This window comes from Ciconia boyciana, chromosome 8 (genome assembly GCF_034638445.1).
Source record: "Ciconia boyciana chromosome 8, ASM3463844v1, whole genome shotgun sequence".
Lineage (NCBI taxonomy): Eukaryota > Metazoa > Chordata > Aves > Ciconiiformes > Ciconiidae > Ciconia > Ciconia boyciana.
This window is the reverse complement of record NC_132941.1, coordinates 16258891-16283269: the sequence shown is the minus strand read 5'-3', so window position 1 is coordinate 16283269 and position 24379 is coordinate 16258891. Positions and strand designations below refer to the sequence as shown.

The window sequence follows — 24379 nt, the reverse complement described above, 5'->3', positions numbered from 1 at the left end:
GGTGCATGGATGCAGAATATGAATTTGCTTTAGTGACAGGAGATAAGTCTTACGAGGAAAAGGGAAGAGCACACAGCTGATGAGAAGCCAATGAACAATAAGAACAAGAAACCTGTGAGAGGAAAGGGTACAGGAAAGAGGCATCACAGATGAGCAACAGATGACCTAGTAAAAAAATAGCACATACTAGCTTAGCAGCATTTCCACCTGTCAAACTGCATTGCCAGGGTATAGACTGTGCCACAGGCACTGCCCGAGAGAGCTTGTGGAGCATTTGGGAGAGTTACTGCCTGCTAGTAAAGTGCTGTATGCACTCAAGAAGCGGCAGAGACTTTCATCCCCTATTTCTAGATGACATTGTGCAGCTTTTCGAATGACTCGCATCTGGAGCACCCTTGGTTTCCAGAGACACCATTCCTGCAGGAATATGTACGCACCCAGGGAGAGCCTTGCACACACAGCTGCCCTGCACACGCTGCTGCTGCAGTGTCTCGGAAAACAGGTGTTGCCAGGCTATACAAGGAATCTCTGAGGTTTGTTTTTTAGAACTGAACTCATACTAGGGCTGGAATATCATAGTCAATAGTGGAATATCATTGTAAATACTTCTCAGATGTGTTCCTTATCGTTCAAAATTCATATTAAAAGGCAGAAAATGTTATTGTAAGGAAGAAGGGGTTTTTTTCCTTCCAAGAACAGCTAAAACTGCAAAATACACAGAGCATTTTCTCCAAGAAAACCAGAGGGCGGATCTCTTAATTTACAGTATCAGGCTATGAAAAAATAGTATTCCAAAGTATGAAAACAGTGTACAAAAATATGGAAAAACACCAAGACCTTTAATAAAAATATTAAAGTCTTCAGATTAACTTGATCTCTTGATGTGCTTTGCAGTAATCACCAAAAATGAAACAGCAGAGTCCCTTAAAACCCAAACAGAATTTGAGTTACAAAATAACTTGACATTTTTAACCTATTTATAACATAAGGGCAGAAAGTGTTATTTTAAGGTGCGGGCCCAGAAACAACTTCTCACATGATAAGAAGCTAACTTACAGCCTAACTATCACATATTTATTACAGCTGTCCAGGCATGTATTTTCACCATACAGTAAAAGCAAGATAATCTTAAATAGATAAAAGAAGTATCTCACATTTGTACAAAATGAGCTTTCATACATGCGAGCAGTTCAGAAGCACCTTAGCTTACTTTATGGACATGTGTGCCGATGCCCCTTGCAATCACATTTCTGTGCAGAAGAAACCTTCTCTTGTAGATGACTCATCATAGCCTGCAAAAGTGTCTACAGAGCTCACTTTGCTGTAGCTGAAAACTATGAGGCATTCCACAAGGATTAACTGCCCCAAGTGCTCAAAAAACAGTCCCCAAATAACACTGGGGTTACCACTTAATAACACTTTAAGAGGTTTATATTGAACCCTTCCCATAGCTGTAATGTTAAAACTGTAAGAAAAAAAACTGACTAGATCAAGCATTCTCAATATCCAGGTTTGGGTTTTAAGAAGTACTGCATAAAGATCAGTTACGTAGCTCCTCCTCAGACATTCCTTCTTGAATTCAGTCCTCTGCTGAAAAATAATCTTCATCTCTCACTTCTCTGTACTGCATTGAGGCGTTTCCCTCTGGTTCAAACTTGAGCATTTTTATATTCAATCTCTCTGCAAGCTTCTGTGCTGCAAGCTTGGCCTGCATTTCCTATACAAAAGAAAAAAAAAAAAGGACACAAGTTAGAAAAAGTGTTCATTTATCATTTTTATCCTGGTCATGAAAAAACTAATATACTAAAGTATAAACTTGAAATCGTAATACTAGTAATGCCAGAGTGGGCTTAATTAAAAGTTTTAGTAACTAGCAAAGAAATTTCAGGTTTCTTTTCACACTTATACATAACTGTGCTATTAATATTTGAAGACCTTTTATAAGAGTTGAAATTCCCCATATGGCAGTCCTCACCTGTGATATGCTAAGGTCAGCTTTAACAGAACCAAATCAGTCCACATAAGAGAGCAGCTGTGCATAGTAACCACGTAGCAATAACAATGCTTGTCATTCAGCAACCTCAGCAAAAAATCTGTCTCCATTTTCCAAATAAATTACTTTCCTTAAAGTGCCAAGATGACTAAATTAGCAAGTGCTTTTAAACCAATAAGCAGCAACAAACAGTTTTATAATAGTGTCTAATTTAAACATTAGCTTGGCACTACCTGGAAAGTCAAAATCAAAATCCATTACAACAGAATTTGAAGAACCTGAGAACTCAGATTCTTCAGGCACAGCATAAATAAAGGCAAATGCAGATACTTGCATATTTTAAGAATACCAAATACTGCTAAGCCTTCATTTATGCAAGGGCCAAAACTCTTTAAAGAGTTAAAGAGGCAAGGTATACATTTAAATTTCTAGTCAGAGGTGAAGTGAGTGCAATGAGGTTAGCACAAAAACACATGAATAACACTAGACTGTTTAATGCAGGAATAACGGTTTCAGAAGGGATTAATACATTATTTAATTATATCATTACAAGAATCAAATACAAGAAAAAGTGCCTTTCCTCAAAGTCTGCCCATCTCAATTTCATCATCAAATTCATCGGTATGAAAAGATCCCTTTATGCTTTCTTTTTTAGGATTGATCCCAATTATATAATTGCTTTTCAGACCAAACTGTAAATTTGTACCTCATAAGCTCCTTTTTGCTGTATCTGAATTGCTATGGATTCCTCTATGGATAATAGCTTAGCAGGAGAATGGTGAAGCGGTGGCAGCCGAGCTGCTGTGATGTCATTCAAATGTTTCTTATCTCTAAGTCGCCTCTCTTCAGTAGTAATTGGAGAGCCAAATCCCCCAGGTGATTGACTGGATGAGGAACCATGCGATGATCCACTTTGCTCCCCTGATAATCTGGAAGAGGTAAAAGTTGTGACCCAAATTTGCAACACAAGGTTGAACAACTTCTGTTCCAAAACTTATTTTCAACATGTAAGACTTGTAAAGAAATGTGAAGTGTTATGACACCATAAACAAATAAAAATAAGCAGCGCTTGGAAAAACTAAAAAGATTTCTCTGCAGAGAGACAATATCACAAGTTACTCCTGATAGTGAACAAAAAAGGTATGCCAATTAATTAGCAAGTATGAAATAGCAATGCTTTGGGAGTCACACAAAGTATAAACTGCTACTGCTATCAATACAGACAATGTGAATCGTAATATCTCTAGAGGCGCAGGAAAAGCAAAAGACTACCTGCTATTCAAGTTCTACAAGTTCTAGAATCGATCCACTAGAAAGTTTTGCCAATTGTTTAATAGTTTTGTGGCTTAAGCTATGAAACTCTATGAAGATCCATGACAATTGTTTCAAATGGGTACAATTAGACTCCCACTCAATACTGAGATTCTGTGGCACTTAATGCTAAAGAGCCAACATATTAGCCTCACGTCATATAACTTTAAATCTCTTTAATCACCACAAGAAAATAAACTCACCATGCTTGTTCTGTACCTTTTCCAATTTTATACAAGTCAATTATTTCACAAAAGGTTTTTCTATTCCATAATACTTACACATTTGTTTTAAATTTGCTTTTTTTAATGACTGGGTTCTTGGCTCTAGACTCTAGAACTTCAATATAATGTGGTGTCTTGGGGTGCAGGCTTCCAAAGATATTGCCCTCATGTTTAGCCACGTTCTGCTCTTTTTCCAATACTTTTTCACTATTATCCCCATCTACAATTGTAACTTTTTGAAAGGCATCAACCAACATGTCTTTACTGTTGTCCAAAGCATCTGTACTTTCTGTCCCATCCTCCATATTGCTCTGAGATACTTGCTGATCATTTTTCAGACGACTGCTCATGGCTGACTTGGAGACAACTTCACAAAAAAGGTTCTGATCTTTTGTAACATTCTTTACTTTATTGTTTTTCCTCTGAGTCCTTTGATTTTTCAGAGCTGTATTTGTCGCATCTTGCTCGACAGATTCTGCCTCCTGCCTTTGGGAAGAAATCTCAGAAATTTCTTTAATATTAGAGTTTTCATTAAAGACTGAGGAATCTTCATGCTTTAGTGTGCCCTCATTTAGGATAACTTGCTGTTTGCTTGTATTAATCTCCTCCTGTTTCACCTGAAACTCCAACCTGACAGCAGATAACAGCTCAGCCGTCCTTGCTAATTCTTCCTCTTGCAAAATGGCAAGCGTCAGCTTTTGAGCAAAATCGGAGATCTTCTTACCCTTATCTGGAAGCCTAGCAATGAATTTCCTAAGACAAAAAAAAAAAAATATTTAACAGGGTATAAACAATCCTATCTCAATCTGGCATACAAAATTGTTCTATTAGAACACTTAATGTGGCAGGTTTCTCATTCTAACATTAAGTTTCTTATTTACATACTAGACTTCTGAAAAGTGGTATGATGCAAAGCACTTGCAGCCTCAGATATCAACTACGATAAAGCAACGATTACATTTTTTTTCTGCTCAAAGATGTAACTGCTGCTCTGAGAAGTGCAGCGTGCAAATATCATTTCATGTTTTCATCACAGTGGAGATTTCTCTGTCCATACGCCCAGAAATAACCATACAGGTGTTGCTGTGAACGCCCACAGGCTGTAAAACCACACAGACACGTATAATTTGAACGATGTCCCCCGGCTGTGATCTTGAGAGCCCAGACAGGAAGGCGCTGCGCGGCTCCACAGCCTACCGCAGCGATAGGGAAGCTACAGAGAGGCCGGGCGGGGACAGGGCCCACGGGGAAGCGCTGAGGGGCGGCAGCCCCGCGCCCTGCGGGGAGCCCCGCATCTCCAGAGAGCGCCGCTGCTGCGGCAAAAACTGGAAGCCCCTGTGAGGTACACGCAGCTTCATCAGCCCCCGAAGGGAGTTAAACAAGAGGAAGAGGTTTGGCCGCTGCCGCCTACGCGGGGACGGGCGAAGCCGGCAGGACGCCTGACCCGCTCCTCGGCGCCCGCGCTCCGCCTCTCCTCACCGGTCCGCCAGCAGCCGCTCCTGCCGCCTCAGCATCTCCCGCAGCTCGGGGAGGCTCCGGCCCCGCAGGCCGGCGGCGCCGCCGCCGCCCGCCGCTGCCATGCCGCCCCGCGCCGCCGGTCACCGGGGCAGCCGCCCGAGCCCGGCGCCGCTTCCGCAGCTCCTCGGAGGCCGCCATCTTACCGGAAGCGACGGCAGGGCGGCAGGGCCCGACTTGGTCGGAAGGCGACGCCGAGCCGGCCGCCGCGCCAGGCGAGCGGCCGCGGCCCCGCCCCTTCTCCTCTGGGAGGCCCGGGAAGTGCGGGAGAAGCCACCCCCAGTACAGGGCGGGAACGGGGCGAGACGGGCGTTCTCAGGGTGCAGAGGGCGGTGGGGGCTTTCACCCCACGCGCTGGGACGCGTTTCGATACGTTGACACAAGCCCAAAATAACGTCGGACGGTTGTCTTCTGTCGGCGCGAGCAGTTGTTGCGCGGGGCGGAGAGGAGCACACGCCGGCCTCCCCGCAGGGCGCGTCGGGCGCCGTGGCGACTTGGCCGCCGCGCTCTGGACACGCGTGGGTTACGTTCCGCGTCGGTCCTTGTGTCACAAAATCCTTATTACAGAAATTGACCTCGTATTCAAGAAGCATACTTCAGATGAGGCTGGCTGTGCGAAGTTGCGCGGAGCAGAGGCAGACTGCTGGTGCTGAACTCGGCACTCTCGGTACGCGTAAAAAGCTGCAGAAGCTTAAATGTCTCTTGCTTTAATTATTTTGCATTTTCAGTGACGAAAGCCATGCCATTTCCATGTGTTTGAGTAGCTTTTATCAGAGTATCAACTCCAATTTAGGACTCAAGGTTTAATTTTCAGAGATTTGTTAAAGTTTTCTTTACATGGCATCATGTTTATGTATGATACAGAGACTCAATATAGAAATTCAGACTGTGATACAATGTTGGCCTGCTTACTGACAACTTTCCTAACTGATACAAGTGCTATGAGCTTTACTAAGTCCACTCCATCTAGTAGGAATAAGGTCATTAGCTGAATGGTAGTTCCCAGGTGGCAGATGTCAGCCTTTTTAAGTTGATCCCCGTGGAGGTTTCTTGATCCAAGTAATAGTAAAGAGGCGCATTTCTCAGAGATTGTTAAAACAGTTGTTTTATGAACAGGATGAACGGAGGGCCTACCCCGGAGGGACTGGAGGAGGAAGCGTTTTAAAATGGCTGCCCGCCCCTTTGTTTGCTCAGCTGGAAGGTGAATGGAAAGTCTGAGGGCCAGGGGAAATGAGATTAATCAAGCAGGCAGCTACCCATGGAAAAAAATACCACGATCAGGGTGAGAAAAGCGAAGTTAAGTGACTAGTTGAGGAGACCGTTTCACTGTCTGTTATACACAATTTGGATCATCTCCCATGGAAAATCCCTCAGGGAGTTTTCTCTAAGAGTTGAGGGAAGAGGAAATCACTGTGAGCTTTTCTCACCAAGAGATGGCTCACTGTTATAAGGACACAAGTTCTCTGAATTGCTGCCTCTGTAACGCATGCTTAAGTTATGCCATCTATGTAACATTTCTGCATCTTGAAGAAGGAATACTTTATCTTGCTTTTTAGCCTCTTTCTCCTGTGTATACTGGAGAAAGTGGGAAGGCTGGGCATGGAAACAGCACTGCTTCTGCCTGCATGGAAGTGAGAGTCTAGAAGGAAAAATCTCGTTAGACCGCTGCTCTGCACTTACATGATGATGGTTCATCTCAGTTCAGCTGCTGTTATTTACGTGTACAGAAAAGTAATGCTGGTATTTACAGCGGGTTTCAGCTTACGTGCTAAACTGCATAAACGCAGAAAAATAGAGCAAAAAATGAAGAGAATCAAGTCCTAATAACATGACTGCTGGGAATCTCGACTGATCATTCTGTAGCCTCACTTGGAATACCATTCACCAAGCCTGTAGTTGTCCAACGTCATTGGGAAGGAATATTGTTCATCTTTACAGTTTGGGAGTGTTAAGGTTTGGAATACCATAGTCTGTTTACAGGTAACACACAGTTGCAGAATGATGAACAAATAGCTGAAATTTAGAAGGTGCTGGAACAAATACATTATTGTTTATGGAGAGATGGGCAGCACCTAGCTACAGCGCAATCTAGATAGTATCAATCTAGATACAAATTTGAAGAAGGAAAAATAGTTTTAAGCTTTCTCAGTCAAGGACCAGAAGTATGGAGCACTTGTGGGGCTGAGGAAAATTATATACTTATACATTGCTTGCCCTGGGGCGAAATACAGGTGTGTAGGAAAATCCTGAACACTCTCAACATGAGTAATCATCATCCAGCAATACCTACTGCAAGTTTAGTCTTAGGACTTTGCTCTTGCTTCTCTTGGGAGACTGATACACTGTCATTATTTGCAGTGCACAGTCATATTTTTATTGTTTTCCTCAGCGCATGCTTGGCCTTTTTAATTAGAACTTTTGTTTCTTGAATATTTTGATCAGCATTCATGTAAGCTAAGTATATAACAAAACTGTGTCTTTTATTATTTCTGACATAGGCTTTCCTATGTTTGTCACTTAGGACATTATCTCAAGAGCTATTATTAGATAGTTTTCAGTCAGTCTGTTTTCTGTCACTAGATATCTAGAGTTAAAAATAATTTATTCTGCAATAGCATGGCTGGAATTACTTTGCAATTTAGTATTACTTCTACAAGAAAATTAAATTATTAGAATGACAATGAAGAAGAAAATCAGGTATACTAACAAAAAAGAATAAACTGCATGAAAAAAACAACACGAAGCAAGGTGTGACCCAGGAGTATTCATCTTTGTATATAATACAGCTAAAAAGAAAGGTATTCAAATAACTAAGTAACTTATTCTAGCACACATTTTTTTTTAATCGATTACACCAGTTACAAGGAACATTGAACATTTGTGTCTGAATTTTTAGTATTTCTGTTTTATCAATGCCAGTTACAACTAAGCTGATGTATTCTAGTCATACGACATTTTGGGGGAAATGGCCATGAAGTACAACTGGCTGATTTTTTTCAGGTAGAAGAATTTCCTGTTAGAAATATCTTAGTCTGTCCAAAATTGGTATTAAAACTGACACTTGCTTCTTTTCTGTTAAAGGTATCATTTCCATTGTCCTTTTCTCCTTTCTTCAACTTTGTAAATATATAAATGTTACTCTTAGTTCTTTTCACTAGGAAAAGGGGCAAAAGAGACTTTAGAAAGTAGGTTTGGGTGTGGGGACACTACTTTTACAGTTTCTCTGCTTCTAGGTGGAAATATTGAGGAGCAGGAGGAGAGGAATCAAGCCACACATACAAAATAAGCCACCCCCAAAATAACAGAAAAAAAATGGTATGAATATTTGGAATTAAAATGAATCATTTTAATTTCATGTAAAAAAGAAAAAGAAAACTTTTTTAATCATCATGATGCACCTTTGTAATAATTAATTGTATTTTCCTTAATTTAAAGAAAATAACTCCTCCCTTAACCTTATTTCTCTAAAAAAGCCCCAAACACTTTAAAAACAATCCTATATATACTTATACCTATCAACATACTGTTTTACATATGGGGAGCAACTGTCAGATTATTGTAGTATGCCTATACACCACACACACCTTTACAGAATACTGTAACCTCATAGATGTTCACTTTTACATATTTTCTCTTTAATCCACCAGGTCCCTTTTTCTTCTGAAAGTTTTCACATACCTGAAGTTGTAGATGGCTGCTATCACCTTGTTTTCCTGTGTTTCTTCCATGTTCTAGTGCTTGAGGTAGGGCTGGAAGGGCCTTAACTCATCAGGTCTCTTAAGCACATTTCTTCTTTTACACATACAAACAGTCCCAGGTACTGAATGGGAATGAAATAAAATGTAAGTGGAATGAAACTCTCAGCATGTATGTCTCCATTCTGTGGAGCAGGGATTTCCTGTACAGAATTACAGACTTAACAATGTGGAGAGAACTTACTTCTTACCTATTTGCTCATCTGTCCATGTCTAAAAGTCTTCAGGTGTCAAAACAAGGATTTAAAGCCTTTCCAAAAAGCATTAGTATCCAGCTCCCAGAATCCTATGTTGTAGGTTTCAGCACTGAGCATTGCTGATCTCAACAAGATTTTATGAGGTCCTTTTGGCAATCTGTACTGAATACACATACACAGGGAAGCACTACTCAAGTAAAAAACTTCACATTCTTCAGCTGAGCATTGCAAACCAGTAACACTGTGATTGTCATGTTTGCATAACCTCTTCTTATGTAGTTGACAGGTAGATTGTTTCATTGTGTCAGTCTTAAAGATAAATCTCTATTATCAGTGAGTGGATATAAACTGTAAAAAAAGATGGGCCACAGTCATCCCAATCTCATCATGCTGAAGCCTGGAGAGCAGTATCCCAGATGTATTCAGATTTTATCTGTGGGAGCTGAAGCTGTTGGGTTTTTTTGCAAGAGCTGCGCTGCCCAGTTCTTGTTTGTCCTGTGCAAGTAAATAGTTCTTTATTTCATAAAAGAGTTCATCTACTTTTGTTACTTGGCTTTGAGAAGAGTCTTTAGTAAGGGAGTGTCTTCCTGTTCTCAAGAGCCTGTCTGCCAAAGGAAACACTGACAAGAACATCAAGGCTCCAGAGAACCGCTTTTGCATTCACACATGTTTTGAACAAACAAGACTGTGTAGAGTAAGAGTTAGCAAGGTTTTAAGTAAGTTATTTCTAAATGAATGTTGTCACAACAGAATAGAAAGTTTAAATACAATATTTATTGCAATTTATCCTTTTCAAGTCCTACATACAGGCTGTATTAAAAGCATACAACATAACTGCATTATTTATACAGCATATATGAAAACTGTATCCCAAAATACTTTCCAGAGTATCTGGAATAAATCACAAAAGAATACTTATCATGGTACAAATGTAGTCATACAATTGACTTATATTTAATGCACTTTCTGGGACCTATCTATATGGTTTTTATTGATGCTTACAGAAATTTTACTAGTTTCTAATGTTACAGTACTAATTAACCCAATCTCAAATTGACAAAATTTATACTGAAGTGTTACAGTCTTTTCAGTCAGATTTGTTATCATCTATGCTAATTTACATTGCTGCTGATTTGACTGGAAAGCTCTACATTTTCATGTAACACAGTTAGATAAATACTGTTCCTCTCCTGTTCTTCACAGTTTCCAAATTTAGACCAGTAGTCCAATCAAATGATGGTCATCCAGCTCACTGCATGTCAAAATGCTATTAAAATATAGCATAGACTTCCATCCTTCTTTGGTTTAGAAAAAAAATACCATTTTATCAAATAGACAAGACAGAATTTACACAGAAGACTTTTACAGGAAAAATTCAATGCCTTGCTGTAGTCTTGGTGGTCTTGAGCAGTTGATCATCATTTTGCAAGTCTCAGAGTTAAAATAGCTTGCAGTATTTTCAGAGGAGATCCTCAGGAGTATATTAAAAGTAGAATTAACTTCCTTTTGAAGTCTGTGTCAAAACAGCATTTTGATACTTCATCCTGCCCTCTCCTACCCTTCACTGAGCACTTCACAGTCATCAGGTTCTGTTTTCTGAATTCTGGCCAAAAACAGAGGGATAAAGTCTTTTTACTTGTTTAAACTTGTCAGTTAATGTCTTTTACAACAATATGCATTTCATTTTATCTATAAATACTGCCTTCATCCATTCATCTTAAGTTTGAGGGTAACTTTCACAAACCATGGTTCAGAATTAAATTCCTGAAATATAGAGAGAATATGTGGGCACAAAAAATGCTAAAAGGCATTATGTAATGAACTAAAGTTGCATCCCTAATGGACATCAATATGGCCAGTTGGGATTAGTTTTTAGTGTCTTTCTCTTCAAAAACAGATACTGTCCAAATATTTGCTGCTATCAGCCACTAGAGGGAGATATGATTACATAAGTACAAAGCTTATCCCTGAAATCTGAGTTGGGTCATTACCCCGTCATCTTTTGGGTTCACCAAAAGACACTTCCAATTTAAATGTTTTCTCATTTAGAGTTTCACTTCATGTTCTTAGTTGTTCATAACCAGAATTCATTTAGTTATTGATCAAATTAACTGTTATTTGGGAACTTTGTTCAGCAAACTCAGTCTCCCAAATTCACTCAAGCATCAAAACTTCATTCAATCAAAAATACTCTATGCATGGTTAAGGCTACAGCTTCTCCATGTGTCAGCTGTTTCCATGTCTTTGGTATTCAAGTACAAGACAATTCCTCTGCTTTGCATAATGAGAGGGTGCTGTGTCTAAGGACTGTTTTTATAGGGAGCAGACTTTATTCTCAGGGACCTTCTCTTCAAGCCCTTTCCCGTTACAGAGGTTTTGCACCTCTTCTCTGGGAGAAGCTATTTAAGCATATGTGTGGTATTATGCCTGTTTACTAATTTGACAGCTGGAAGGTTTTCTTTTCCCTTTTGATATCTATGAGATCTTTTGCACTCCCTCATCACATGCAAAGCAAACAGTTTCCTTTTAGAGCTATTAAAACCAACACTGTATTTTTTAATTATTCTTTTTAAAAGAAACATTGAGCAGCTGTTAATGTTTGCAACTTCTATACCAGTGAAGATTGCAGGCTTCCTTCACACAATAGATAATTTACCTTTTTGGTAATGGCTTTGATTGCAATTATTTCTTGAATTTTGTGCATAATACAATCCATAATATTGTGTTTGACTTTTTAGAAAGAATGACCATTTTAAGTTCTCGGGAGCTGAACATGGAGGAAAAAATAGGTCACGAGGAAAAAAATAGCTTATGTGCAAACAGAGGATGATCTGAACACAAAAGCTGGAGAAGTTTGAACTTCCCATTTTATTTTGTATATGCTCTGATTATATCAAGCAATTAATGTTTCTGCAAGATACCTGTACCACATCAAAACAGGCTTCTTTATTTAGTAGTTAAACAGCACAGCTACAGAATAAACAAAGTTCTGTAACAAATTCAGAAACCCATGAAATAATGCAGGAATAAGATTTGGATTATGAGGTCAATATTACTATTTTAAATACAACGCTACTCAGTATACTTAATTTGAACATACAGTACTGAATTTAAGAACTTGCAATAGACTGGAGATAAAAGCAATCACTTTGTGAAGCCCTGTGGCAAGGTGAGTACCTCCTGGGATTGACATTCAATGCAAGAACAATATTAATCATACAAAATGTAAGTTGTTTGTCTTCTATAGCCATTACTGTAATTAAAAAAATGCCCTTCATTCATGTTAATAGAACTACCAGAAAATATTCAGAATTCATTTTAGTTCACTAAGACTGGGAGATCAAAACAAGGTGTAAAAAAATACCCTATATATATTTAAATAAGTTCAGTACTAAATGCAGTCATTCCTGCTGGTACTTTGAAGTCAAGGATAAGATTTTAAGTGCTTTGGGAAAAAGAAAAAAAAAAAAAGATTACTCAAAAATCAAAATCCTGATTCAGGATTGCTGCTGCTGTACAAATTGCAGGGACTGCTGCAGGTTGCTGTAGGCAAAATTCTGTTTAATGAAAATACCTTCTTCTAATGGAAAAGTAAATAAAAAAAGTGACAGGGATTTTCCTACACAATTACTATTGAATGTATCACGAATAGTCACTCTGTCCCATGACTGAGGAAGTGCAAACCAGTGCCTTAGTCCAGCAAAGCAAAATCCATTATAATCTGCTCTATCGCTTACTGTTTAGAGCAACAAACATGACATTCATCTGCATGTGTTGAGGGAATTGTTTGAAACAGCCCAGTTGCATCTCTCCCTCCCAGCAAAAGAGTGCTGGTTATGAGTAAACTTCCAGGTGAACACAGCCCTTAACTATACCAGGTTTCTATGACAGGTGTGAACAGCCCTCACACTTTGTACATTGACAAAGTGGCAGCTTTCAGACTAATACCCTCTGCCAGCATAGTTTCAGATCCTGCTTCTAGTAGTATTGAAAATAAAATATTAGAGCTTCATTACACAAACAATTACAACACAACTGAAGAAAAATCTGTACAGCTATACAACTCCTTCCTTATAGGCATTTGAAATGACACATTGCACTAGACAGCTTCTAAAGAAGCAATATTGACTGCTGTTTCACTCATCCCGCTTCTTCCATATCCCCCTCACAGTTAATGTCAGTAGTAACTTCAGATGCAAAGTTACTAAAAAGCTGCTTTCAGGCTAAATTTAGCAAGAATCCATGCTGCTGTTCTTCTCTATGACGTGATAAAAATTTATCTAATCAAGCTGCAAAGGTGCAAGATATTTGCTCGTATTTTGAAAGCACGTTGACTTGAATGCTCAAGATGTACTGTTCTTTGTGCTAAATTCCAACACTCTCTTGAATGGGGTGTATGTCCTCACCAGCCTTGCACTTTCAGGAGATCTTCTGTTCTCAGTACTTGTACTGTTGAGGAGACAAGAAAAAGCTTACTGAGTATCAGACAGCTGGGCTGGAAATGCCACAGCAATGAACTTGTGCCTTGTTATTGACAGGCTAAAATTAAACTGTTCAGTGTATCTGATATGTTCCATATTTCTTTTCTATAATGCCACAAAGAATATTTGATAAAAACTGTGGCAGATAATGGCAAGTTCACACGCAGGCATCTGCTGGAGCTCATACTGGAATGTCCAGCAATACAGCTACTAGGACTAAGGATCCTGCAACAATAAAGACAGCAATATTACATTTAAGAACACAATTGTGAAGAGTAATCCCATAAAATCTAAACTGCATAGAGGTAAATTTCTGCAGAGAGATAAATCTCAAAAACAGGAAAAATATCAGATAAGTAGGGGCTGTTGGTTACATAGAGGGGCCCCAGAGAGGACAAAGATAGGTTTCTGTTGGCACCCTGAGTGAAAACCACTGTTTGAGGTTTCAAAACTCATGCCATTAAAATAGGCTCTAGGCTGAACATTGAAATGAGTGTATTTTTAAATTGGGAAGGAAATTTTAGTTTGTATTGCAGATTGCTGATTTTATATGCATTCCTCAAACTAAATGATTCAATTTGCAGGGCAGTTAAGATGGACAAGTTTACTTGTTGGTAGTAAAAAGTAATGTGCAATGGTCCTTCTTACCTTACTATTTTGGTTTCTGTTTTGCCCTTCCCTGTGGTGACTTGTTGGGGGGAAGATTCAAGTGCAAGTCCACAACCTTGCTCCAGGGCTCAGTGCAACCCTGTTGCAGTGTTCAGGGCAGAGAAAGGGGAGGAGGAGAAGGGGAGGCACAATATCTGGATCTTTACAAAGCCAGGCTACAGCGCCACTGGCCACCACAGATCAGAGACAACCATTCCAGTGCAGAAGTGCTAATGTTACCGTACTGTTTAATTGGCAATCTTCCACCTAGGGCTAGGATATCTCCAGAAATTGCTGCAGCCGTAAACTGTTACTGTTGGTGTTACCTGCCCTTTAAAATGGGCGCATCTCCCGGAACACAAAGAATAAAGCATGCATGAAGCCAGCATTAACCAGCCTCAGGGTAGAGATGTCCATTGTCTTCTGCTGCGCTGCCAGCAGACACATTTCATCAATATTTCCCATATTTCACAAAGTCGTATCTCTTGACTTCTAGCTTTAGTCCCTGCTTAAATCACGTTACTGTAAATAAGTACTTCCCAAGGGTTTGCAATATGTTTGCATCTTTAAAAAAAAAAAAAAAAAATCATACTCATTGAAGTCATTGAAGTACACTACACCTAGCTGATGTGCTCTTTTGAACTCAGGAAAATTTTGCAGAACTCCACAATCCACTCTAACAGTTTATTAGCACAATGGTTTACTAATACAGCACCAATACGGGACGTTATGAAGAAGTTTCCTGTGAACAAGCAGAAAAAGTAAATACCTGTATGGAAGATCACATCCTACACCAGTATCTCTGGTTTCTATATTGGTCTTTGGTTGGTTTTCCATTAAGAAGTCCAATTTGTCTTGTAATTCTTTATTCTGGGAAACAGTAATTTTCATCACAAGTTTATTTTATTTAAATTATGTTAATTAAACAAGGAAATAAAATTGCATATTGGCTTATCCCCACAAGAAATAATATAAAAGTATTTATTGAGAAAATAAAGGAATCCTTACTTCTGGAAAAAAAAATAAATTAAACCAACAGTTTTATTCAGAAGCTTCTCTTTTAAGTAATTGACATACAATTTTATAACATTATTATAAGAAACTTAGCATGAATATTGAGACTTTGTATTACATACATTCCTCATGTGACTGGTGTCATAAGTTTGATTGCCATACTGAAGAACAGCAAATACATATAGTAAATATGCATCCAGATAACATCAGGTGACATTGGTTCAAATTTTATTTGGTTTAATAAAATAATCACAATAATATAAACTTAAAAGGTAATGCCTTACCTCACATTCTAAGAAAGAGATTTTTTCTAAAAGCTGTATTATAAATAGTTCCTTGTCTTTTACTTTCTTCCTTAGCATTTCAATCTATGAAGAAAAATAAAACAAAGACATTTAGTCTAACGGGGATGGGAAGAGGAGGAAAAGACCTAGATACCACAGGAAGAAAACATGTTTAATTTTATTATTCAGCAACAATTGAATACCTATACATATTCACAAACTGCTTTAATCCATGGATTAGCTATCATCCCATACAATTAGGATCGTTTATATAAAGATGATACACGTATACTAACATGGCTTTTAAGAATTTGTATTTTTCTGGAAAGAGAATGGAAACTCAAGCATTGTCATGTAACAAAGCAAACTAGGGAAAACTCCGTGTTTGATTCAAAGGCCTTTGCTCCAGTCAATTTTGACTACACCCAAAAATATGTTGCATGTTTGCCAGTTTCTTGAACGTCTTATTTGTTCAGTTATTTCCTGGCATACCAGACTCCTTGAAAAAAAGTGCATTTTCATTTTATACCTAGGGAATCGAAATAAGTTATTTACAAATGTTCATGAAAATTAAAATAAAGTTAGCTGCACCAGAGCATTTCATCTTAATACTGTTCTATATGGAACAGAAGACAATCTTCCTTATATTCTGTGATTTCTGCTGGTCATAGAGCCATACAACAAGAACGCTTGCATTAAATCTTTCCCTGCTACCAGCACAAGAAGTATGACCAGAGAAACTGGGTGTGACCCAGATTTCATACCAGTACCTTGCTGCTGTCCCAAAGCTGTTCTGATTGTGTGGAAATGGCTTTCTAAAGCTCCTAAAGCCACAGTTTTCCTTTTCCATTCTTCTGAACCCTTTGCTTAAAGCATGATTTGCTGTGTGAGGTTCATACTGTTATCAGCAATTGTCTTAAGAGACCTGTTGACTGGCACAGAGGTCAGTTCCTTTCAGTTCACCGCATTTAGGAGACAATAGCATCTTGTGCAAACAAACTGAATTTTCTCCTTGGACCAAAGGAAAAGTAACTTGTTATTCTCTCTCAACCCCTGCTGACTACACCTACTAAAATAGTGGCTAATAAAAAGAGCAAAACCAAACAACAGCTAAATAACAACTTCAATTGTTACTGCTTCCCCAGGAGGCAGTTCAGAGTATTACTCATAGACAGCTGTAGACACACACCACTTTACAAGCACAGAAGACAAGGTGCTTCCTGTATCTGTAGTTAGAGTCTACTTCAGCTGCAGAAAGCAGTGTTAAAAATATTTCTAAGGAGAATCATCAGAAGTGCACTGAAAGATCAGTTTGAGGGAGAAAAGGGATTCTGCATCATGTTTGCGTGCAGGTGGGAACTGGAAGACAGCTTTCCCACTGTGTTCTGTGCTCATGCAAGTCTTGTCCTACAGCAACAGCAATGAAAGCTGATAGCAGTGGATACTCTTTTTGCTCTCAGTGTTAAATGGTGTCAGGTCAGTAATTTTTCCAATTAAATTTCAATCCACTTTTCTTGAACAAGCCATTTCAGGTCAAACGACATGAAAGTCAAAAACCTTATTTTCCCCCTATTAAGACCATGGGAATGTGTATCTCAACTGAGGTGCTGCAACATCATTAGCTAAACCCCTCTCCCTGCTCTATGCCAGCTCTCTAACTAGGCAGAGCCCAACCAACAACTTCTGCTCTACCAAACAGTGCATTATCTAAGGCAATTGTCTCCACAATTCATTAAAGTAAATTAAAGATATAAAAAGTTTCAGGTCTTAAGCCTGAAAGCAGAATCAGAAGCAAACCAAGCTAGTAAAAATGGATGGACCACATCACAAATGGAATGCCAGAGTCTGCCATGCACTGCTTTTAGTAAAGTCTCTATTACTGTATATATAAAGAAGTGCACCCCTTAAAGCTATGTTAGATGAGGAAAGAAAGATACTCAAACTGCCATTACAGCACTAGAAAAGTGTGTATCCCGCACATTCCTTTGTATTTTTGGGCAATATGCCAACAGAAAAAAAACCAGGTCTATACCGATGGCTTTTTTATCACAAAAAACCTATAAAAATACCTATGCATAATAAAAAAATAGGTATTTTCTATAAAACTTCACATTAAGTGAGGTAGCTTTATTTTGTCAAGTTATTGATTGGCTGTGGGCTTCATTGATACAATTTTAAGGAAAAAGTAAAAAGTATTTGTGGTAAAAAAAATTAGTGGACTTTTACTAAAGTGAATTCATTTTGTAGAACAGCCAAACTGAAATCAAGGAAAGCTCAGAATACATTAGTTTTTCCTGGCAATCATTATGTTACATTGATATGCAAGAAAGACCATTTCTAAATACTTGGGTCAAATTTTCCATGCACTCTCACCAGTCACTTTTTAACTCTGTATCTTAAAATCAATTTTGTGAAAGAACATTAACAAACCCCTTCAAAACCACCAGTGTAAAACTTTTCAGCATATCTGGAAACAATGATTAGTAGAAATATTCACATCCTGCTAAAAGAAAATTATAAAATACTCAAAGGTACAAACAACAGTACCAACAGTAACAACAACAAACAATCAAAACAACAGTAGTACTATCACCCTCCCGAACATTTACTGCTAGGTATTATAAAACATTTCAATCAAAACATACAGAACTATGAAAAAAATGAAGCAAAACAAATGCATAAATTAAACCAAAAAATGAAGAGTTATAAAACCAACTCAACTTTAATTTAGTCTTCATTACTTCAGTTATCACATCTCATTGACACAATGAGCAGTTATTACTTGAAAAGCTAAAATGTAAACTCCATACAGGAAGTGTTTTCAGCTGAACAGTTACAGAATATATGAGTGCTATCATCATCCATCTTTCTCAAAATCAGGTATTTCCTTTTTTTTTCTTTTACTTTAAAGTGCATGTAAAAGTTATCCATGTCACCTAAAGCCATTATAATTTCAGTTTTCAAATCACAGAAACACAGAGCTTGTAGCATTTTCAGAAAATCATAGAACATATTTTGATCTTCATATTTAATTATAACTTTGTTTAACAGTATGACTAAATTAAGTCAGCTATATCTTCACTGGTTGAATAGCTTCAGTCCTGCCAATAAATTCTGCTTCAGAAAAGATAAACTGTTCTTTTAGGACTTTCAAGTGGGTCTTCTCTATTAATATTCTGTTCTCCTACTATGCATACAAGGAAATAATTTTAACACCAGTAATCAGTACGACACAAAGGCGACTGAAGCCAAGCACAGCTATGTGATCGGGGAGGGTTTTGCCCTGACAGATAGCCATTCTTGTTATTGAAGATAATACACCTCATCAGCTGCCTATTCTGGTTTTTACATCAAACACAAAATATTTCTGTTTCCAAATAAGTGATCGAATTATCTATTATCCAAAAGCAAGACCAAACTCTTGTATTTCATAGCCATTTACCTTAAGTTATATTCACTCTATGATATGAAGGCTCTAAGACATGAAATGAACTGTGACAGTAACCATTATGTTTACCAGTATTATGTACAAATAGATTTAGCGTAACTTATATTTGTTTATTCTTCACATTGGCTACAGAGACACCAACTCCCTAAGGATGTTTTTTGAGTTATTTTAACTAGAATAGTCTGAAGGCAAAAATGAGCACGGACACCTTAAAATCTAACAGAGAACACAAAGAGGAAGACCTTGACAAATGGCTTCCTCCCCTTCCCAAACACAAACCTGAACTCCAAAAAGACATTTTGTAATTTGGCAGGAATGTTACTGCTTTTACTTTTTTTTTTTTTGTGAGAATCCTCTAAGGACTGGCAGACTGAACCATACACAACAGCACTCCCTGCCTCATTTTAACATGTTTACACAGTACCAGTCAGAACCCATTAAATCAATCTACTTTGTCCCTCTGAAGAATTATGCCAGAATTTTAAAATACACCTTCTCTTCTACAGCATGGAGAAGAGACAATGTGGTACTATATCAGCACACACACAAAGCCTCAGTCTAGCAGTAAAACAAAATGGAATGATTAGACCATGCAGATTACAGATATGATAAGGCTGTGAATTGGGTAACATACAAAAACTTTTGGTGGATCTTCAGAACATTATGAACTCAAAGACACAGCCACACAGACCAAATACATTCCAGGAGAAATAAATTCAGCAGTGGCTAAAATGAGAGAGGCTGTTTCAGCCTCAGGAAAAAAGTCCTGCAGTCCCGGCTCCCCAGATGCAGCAGAGCTAACCCTTTGAGGCTGCTGCAAAAGGAAAGCAGTGCCAGAACGTAGCAGAGCACCCATATTACTTCATACAGGCACGCTGCACCCCCAGACACATGGCCAACTAGTTGTCTCAGCAGCTACTGCAGTCCAAGGGCTGAAACAACTTCCAAAGTCATGACACACCTTTAAACTACCCACAGGCCTGACAGAGATGACACATCCCACCAGAGTAGTTTACTACAAAAAAGTTTATTTACTGCATAAGGACTTGAATACACATTATCTTATGCCATTAGCACCAGGAGTGAGTAAACCTGATTTGATTAACCCTTGAGGGGATATGTCACAGGAAACCAGGAAAACCAGGAATAACTTTAGGGGATTATATTAATATATTACTATATTAAATAAAATGCAACCTTAATTCAATACACTTATATGTCACATTGCATAAAGTAAAAGTGATGGTTTCCTTTGAGAGAGGAATGTAACAAGAACACTGGATCATAATGCTGAATTGGGTAAAAGCACTTCAAAAATAAAATTCATGCCTTGCTACCTAATGTCAATTTTGATTTTTCCATAAAGAAGTTAGTTATGGCAAACTAAAAAAAGATAGCACTTACAGCACCATAAACCTGTATTGCACAAACCCAAGTCTTGAGAGCATCTTTGTTTCAAGGAGCTGCATAAAGCAAGAGAACAACTAGCAGGTGACAGAGCTATAGATTTTGACTTCTGATTGAATATAAGGTAAGGAGAAGGAGAGGAGAAGCAAGATAGGTCAAACACAATACTGAACTGAGTGCCCAAGTGGTGGCCAGAATAGTCTAGCATCAGAAACAAATCAGTGCAAGCCAAAGACACTCAACTTCCATGGACTGACTCTTGGATCTGAGTCACTTCTGGACTGACTCCAGGACAAAATCATCACCAAGATGTTCCTACATTTTCTTTGCTCAATGCCCAATCTACCTCATCCTTGCTGTGTCTGCAGACTTTAGCATTTCGGCTCACTGCCAAATCAGCAACTTGCTCCCAAATCTGGCTTTTACACAAACTACCCTCTCAGATTTCTCCATCATTTTCTACAAGCACTATTCAGGTACCTCCTTCAGCCTCTCCTCTTCCAACCTTCTCTAGAAGTGCCCAGACAGACTTTCCCTAGAACTTACCTCTTGACTTGCATTGTTTGACTAGCCATTCTTTCCCCTCCACGTTTATACCAGTATTTCTACAACCTTCATGTCCACATTAAGCAGTCAAACAAACCTAGGTTGTTTGCTAAGTGGGCAACCTACTTAGCAATACCATTTTACATTAATGACCCACTCATTCCTTTCAAAACAGTTCTGCTAGCAGTAAAAATGTGAATTTAGCAACCCTGGGCAACACCAGCACCCTTTTTCCTATCACTTAATTCTCTCTTACCTCCCCCACCCCACTGTATTCTTTGCTCCTGCTTTTCCTTCTCCTGTTGGGAGACATCTGGCTATTCCAAAATGGTAAGGGAAGAGCTACAAGGCCCAAGCTACAGTTTGTAATTTATCTGGTCTGCCAGCGACTGAGGGCCATCATGTGCTCTTAGGCCACCCCAGGGGCTGGGAAGCAGAGCACATTCCCCCCAGTGCTGTAACAACTAGGAGAGATGAGCTCCCTGGCTCAGTCACTCAGTACGCACATGCTGCTCGGGAGCTCTACACCTGGCGACAAGGCCAACGCAGTGGGCTGCATGTGAGCTCAGCCCTTTGGCCACCCCATTTCAATCCCTGGCATTTGGCTGTCAGGTACAGGAAGGGCACCTGATCTCTCCCCATCACGGCAGGATCCATGAAGTTCCCTGCAGATTGTGTTGGCTGTGCAGCTTGCATTTCACATATCCACTGCAATTTCTAATGATCTGAATCAGCACATAAGATCCCACATGCAGTGTGAATCATCCTGAATGTATGCACTGGCTCAGGATTAATATGGCCACAGCACTTCTTTTCAAGCTCTCTCCTCCTTGATTCAGTCCTATTGCTGTTACCACCTCTATGCATTTACCTGCTTCTGAAACCTTGAGGTCATCTCTCTCAAACTCCCTCAACCTCCAGATCGTCACCTTACCTTGTAGCAACTCCCAGAAAATTCAGTTCTTCTTGTCTATTCCATCAACGAAGATCTGTTTCTTTCTCACTACTGCACCTTATAGAGTCTCCAGTACGTCTCCTCAAATACCAAACAAAATTGTCATGCTACTTGAATGGACTGTCTAAATACTTTATAAGAAGGGCTGCCCTTCTGAATTTCTGTTGCTCCACCAAGCAACTACACTTTGCTTCAGTAAGATGGAAAGCTAGATGTACGAGTCAACAGCATTAAATTGATCTCATGGATAGAACACCTAAGAAGAACAGTCAAGAAGAGAATTGTGAGACCTAAAAGCAAAAGTCTCTAAGGAAATTCTAGCGATATGAGTAGTGATATTAGAAGGGAAGTCAAAGATGTTAGAAGGGAATTACAAAGCAATTAAAGCAGAAGGAAGAAGAATCTTAAGAGAGAATTAAAGTTGTGTCCAATTTTAGAGCCTTTATAAAGAAAGTCTGAAATAGCAAACTTTATTTTATTCTGTGTACTCAGACACAGTTCTGGAGGCTTGAAATACACAGTGATCTATTGGATTGGAACAAATCCAGCTGTTAGGTAAACTCAGTCAACATTTACCACTTGATATTATCATCCATTAGTTTAAAATATTTATCAGAACATGACAGTGTTAATATATTTAAGTATTATATGTTATTCAAGTATCATGTATTTTCCTTATTAATCTACCATTAATGGATTAAGCATCTGTAACACTGATACAGACACATGAACAAACTGGTCATAAATATGACTAAACACAGGACAAACACATACTATATGATACAAAACAAGACATTGCAACATCAGCCTGAACTCTCAGAGGTAATTGCTGTACCAGGAGAGCAAGATTTTATTCAGTCCAATATTTCACTGGACCTTAAGTTGTATTTATCAGAGGCTACACAAGAGTGTTGAAACTTTTGCAGGGAACATAATACAGTAAATAGGAATGAGCACCTTTGCTTTTTAATCCTCCTTAAATCACTTGAGCAACCCCTCGATACTTTTTGTATTTTAAAACTCATTGTACTTAAAGAAAAAGTAACAACTGATTGACTTAAATTAATGCACCAACTTAGAAACCTTCCTAAACTAACGAGCTGTATGAACACATTACACCACTCTTTGATGTACACCTATTGCTAAAGCAGGCCCACAGGGCCTAGATGTCCTAATGAGTTATAAACATTGGCACATTGTCTAACAGTTCAATGCACCTTATTAAGAGCTACCGTGGTAATGTGCAAGTTTTCTAATTAATGACTTGGCCAGGCAATTCCCAGCTGAAAGAGCTGATGCTATGCATGTATAAACACTCTCACCAAACACCAGTAGTGATTCTACTTCTGCCAATAGATAAGCAATGTACTGCATTGCTCAAGTCCACTGAGGCACGCCAAACATTTGAATTGGGGGGTGGCGAGTTATTTCTGTTCTGCCACTTATCTTCTTCCTCCAAGCTCCCAAGGTGGGTTTCTCTTTCTACATTTGTTGTTGTGTGTTTTGTTGTTGTTGTTTTGTTTTTACTGTAGGTACTATACTGTAGGGCCTGATGAGATCCACCCGAGAGTACTGAAGGAACTGGCAGAAGTGCTCACCAAGCCCCTTTCCATCATTTACCAGCAGTCCTGGCTAACTGGGGAGGTCCCAGCTAACTGGAGATTAGCAAATGTGACACCCATCTTCAAGAAGGGACGGAAGGAGGACCCGGGGAACTACAGGCCTGTCAGCCTGACCTCGGTACCAGGGAAGCTGATGGAGCAGATCATCCTGAGTGCTATCACACGGCATGTAGAGGATAACCAAGGGATCAAGCCCAGCCAGCATGGGTTCAGGAAAGGCAGGTCCTGCTTGACCAACCTGATCTCCTGCTATGACAAGGTGACCCGCCTAGTGGATGAGGGAAAGGCTGTGGATGTTGTCTATCTAGACTTCAGTAAAGCCTTTGACACGGTTTCCCACAGCATTCTCCTGGAGAAACTGGCTGCTCATGGCTTGGACGGGTGTACTCTTCGCTGGGTAAAAAACTGGCTGGATGGCCAGGCCCAAAGAGTGGTGGTGAATGGAGTTTACTCCAGTTGGTGGCCGGTCACAAGTGGTGTTCCCCAGGGCTCTGTGTTGGGGCCAGTCCTGTTTAATATCTTTATCAGTGATCTGGATGAAGGGATCGAGTGCACCCTCAGTCAGTTTGCAGATGACACCAAGTTGTGCAGGAGTGTTGATCTGCTTGAGGGGAGGAAGGCTCTACAGAGGGACCTGGACAGGCTGGATCGATGGGCTGAGGTCAATTGTATGAGGTTTAACAAGGCTAAGTGCAAGGTCCTGTACTTGGGCCACAACAACCCCATGCAACGCTACAGGCTTGGGGAAGAGTGGCTGGAAAGCTGCCTGGCAGAAAAGGACCTGGGGGTGTTGGTTGACAGCCACCTGAATATGAGCCAGCAGTGTGCCCAGGTGGTCAAGAAAGCCAATGGCATCCTGGCTTGTATCAGAAATAGTGTGGCCAGCAGGACTAGGGAAGTGATCGTGCCCCTGTACTCGGCACTGGTGAGGCCACACCTCAAATATTGTGTTCAGTTTTGGGCCCCCCACTACAAGAGA

General features: G+C 39.4%; 2 protein-coding genes across 6 annotated transcripts in view; one reads left to right on the top strand and one right to left on the bottom strand.

The window, feature by feature from the left end:
* Positions 1-1048: 1048 nt before the first annotated feature.
* Positions 1049-24379, bottom strand: part of MYZAP (myocardial zonula adherens protein) — an 84913-nt gene continuing 61582 nt past the window's right edge. For 4 of the 5 annotated variants that reach the window (XM_072869236.1, XM_072869235.1, XM_072869232.1 and 1 more), the window contains 3 exons: positions 15423-15506; positions 14894-14994; positions 9804-13444 (listed from right to left, as the gene is read on the bottom strand). In XM_072869236.1, coding sequence (XP_072725337.1) covers positions 13339-13444; positions 14894-14994; positions 15423-15506 — 291 coding nt within the window. In that variant the 3' untranslated portion in view covers positions 9804-13338. Of the gene's footprint in view, positions 1718-2699; positions 2923-3585; positions 4282-9803; positions 13445-14893; positions 14995-15422; positions 15507-24379 lie in introns of those variants that run through there. The other variant, XM_072869237.1, reaches the window with a different exon arrangement.
* On the top strand, positions 4663-23484 carry LOC140656238 (uncharacterized). The gene is made up of 3 exons (XM_072871734.1): positions 4663-4701; positions 4797-5710; positions 23311-23484. The coding sequence occupies exons 1-2, from the start codon at positions 4663-4665 to the stop codon at positions 5694-5696; spliced, it is 939 nt and encodes a 312-aa protein (XP_072727835.1). The 3' UTR covers positions 5697-5710; positions 23311-23484.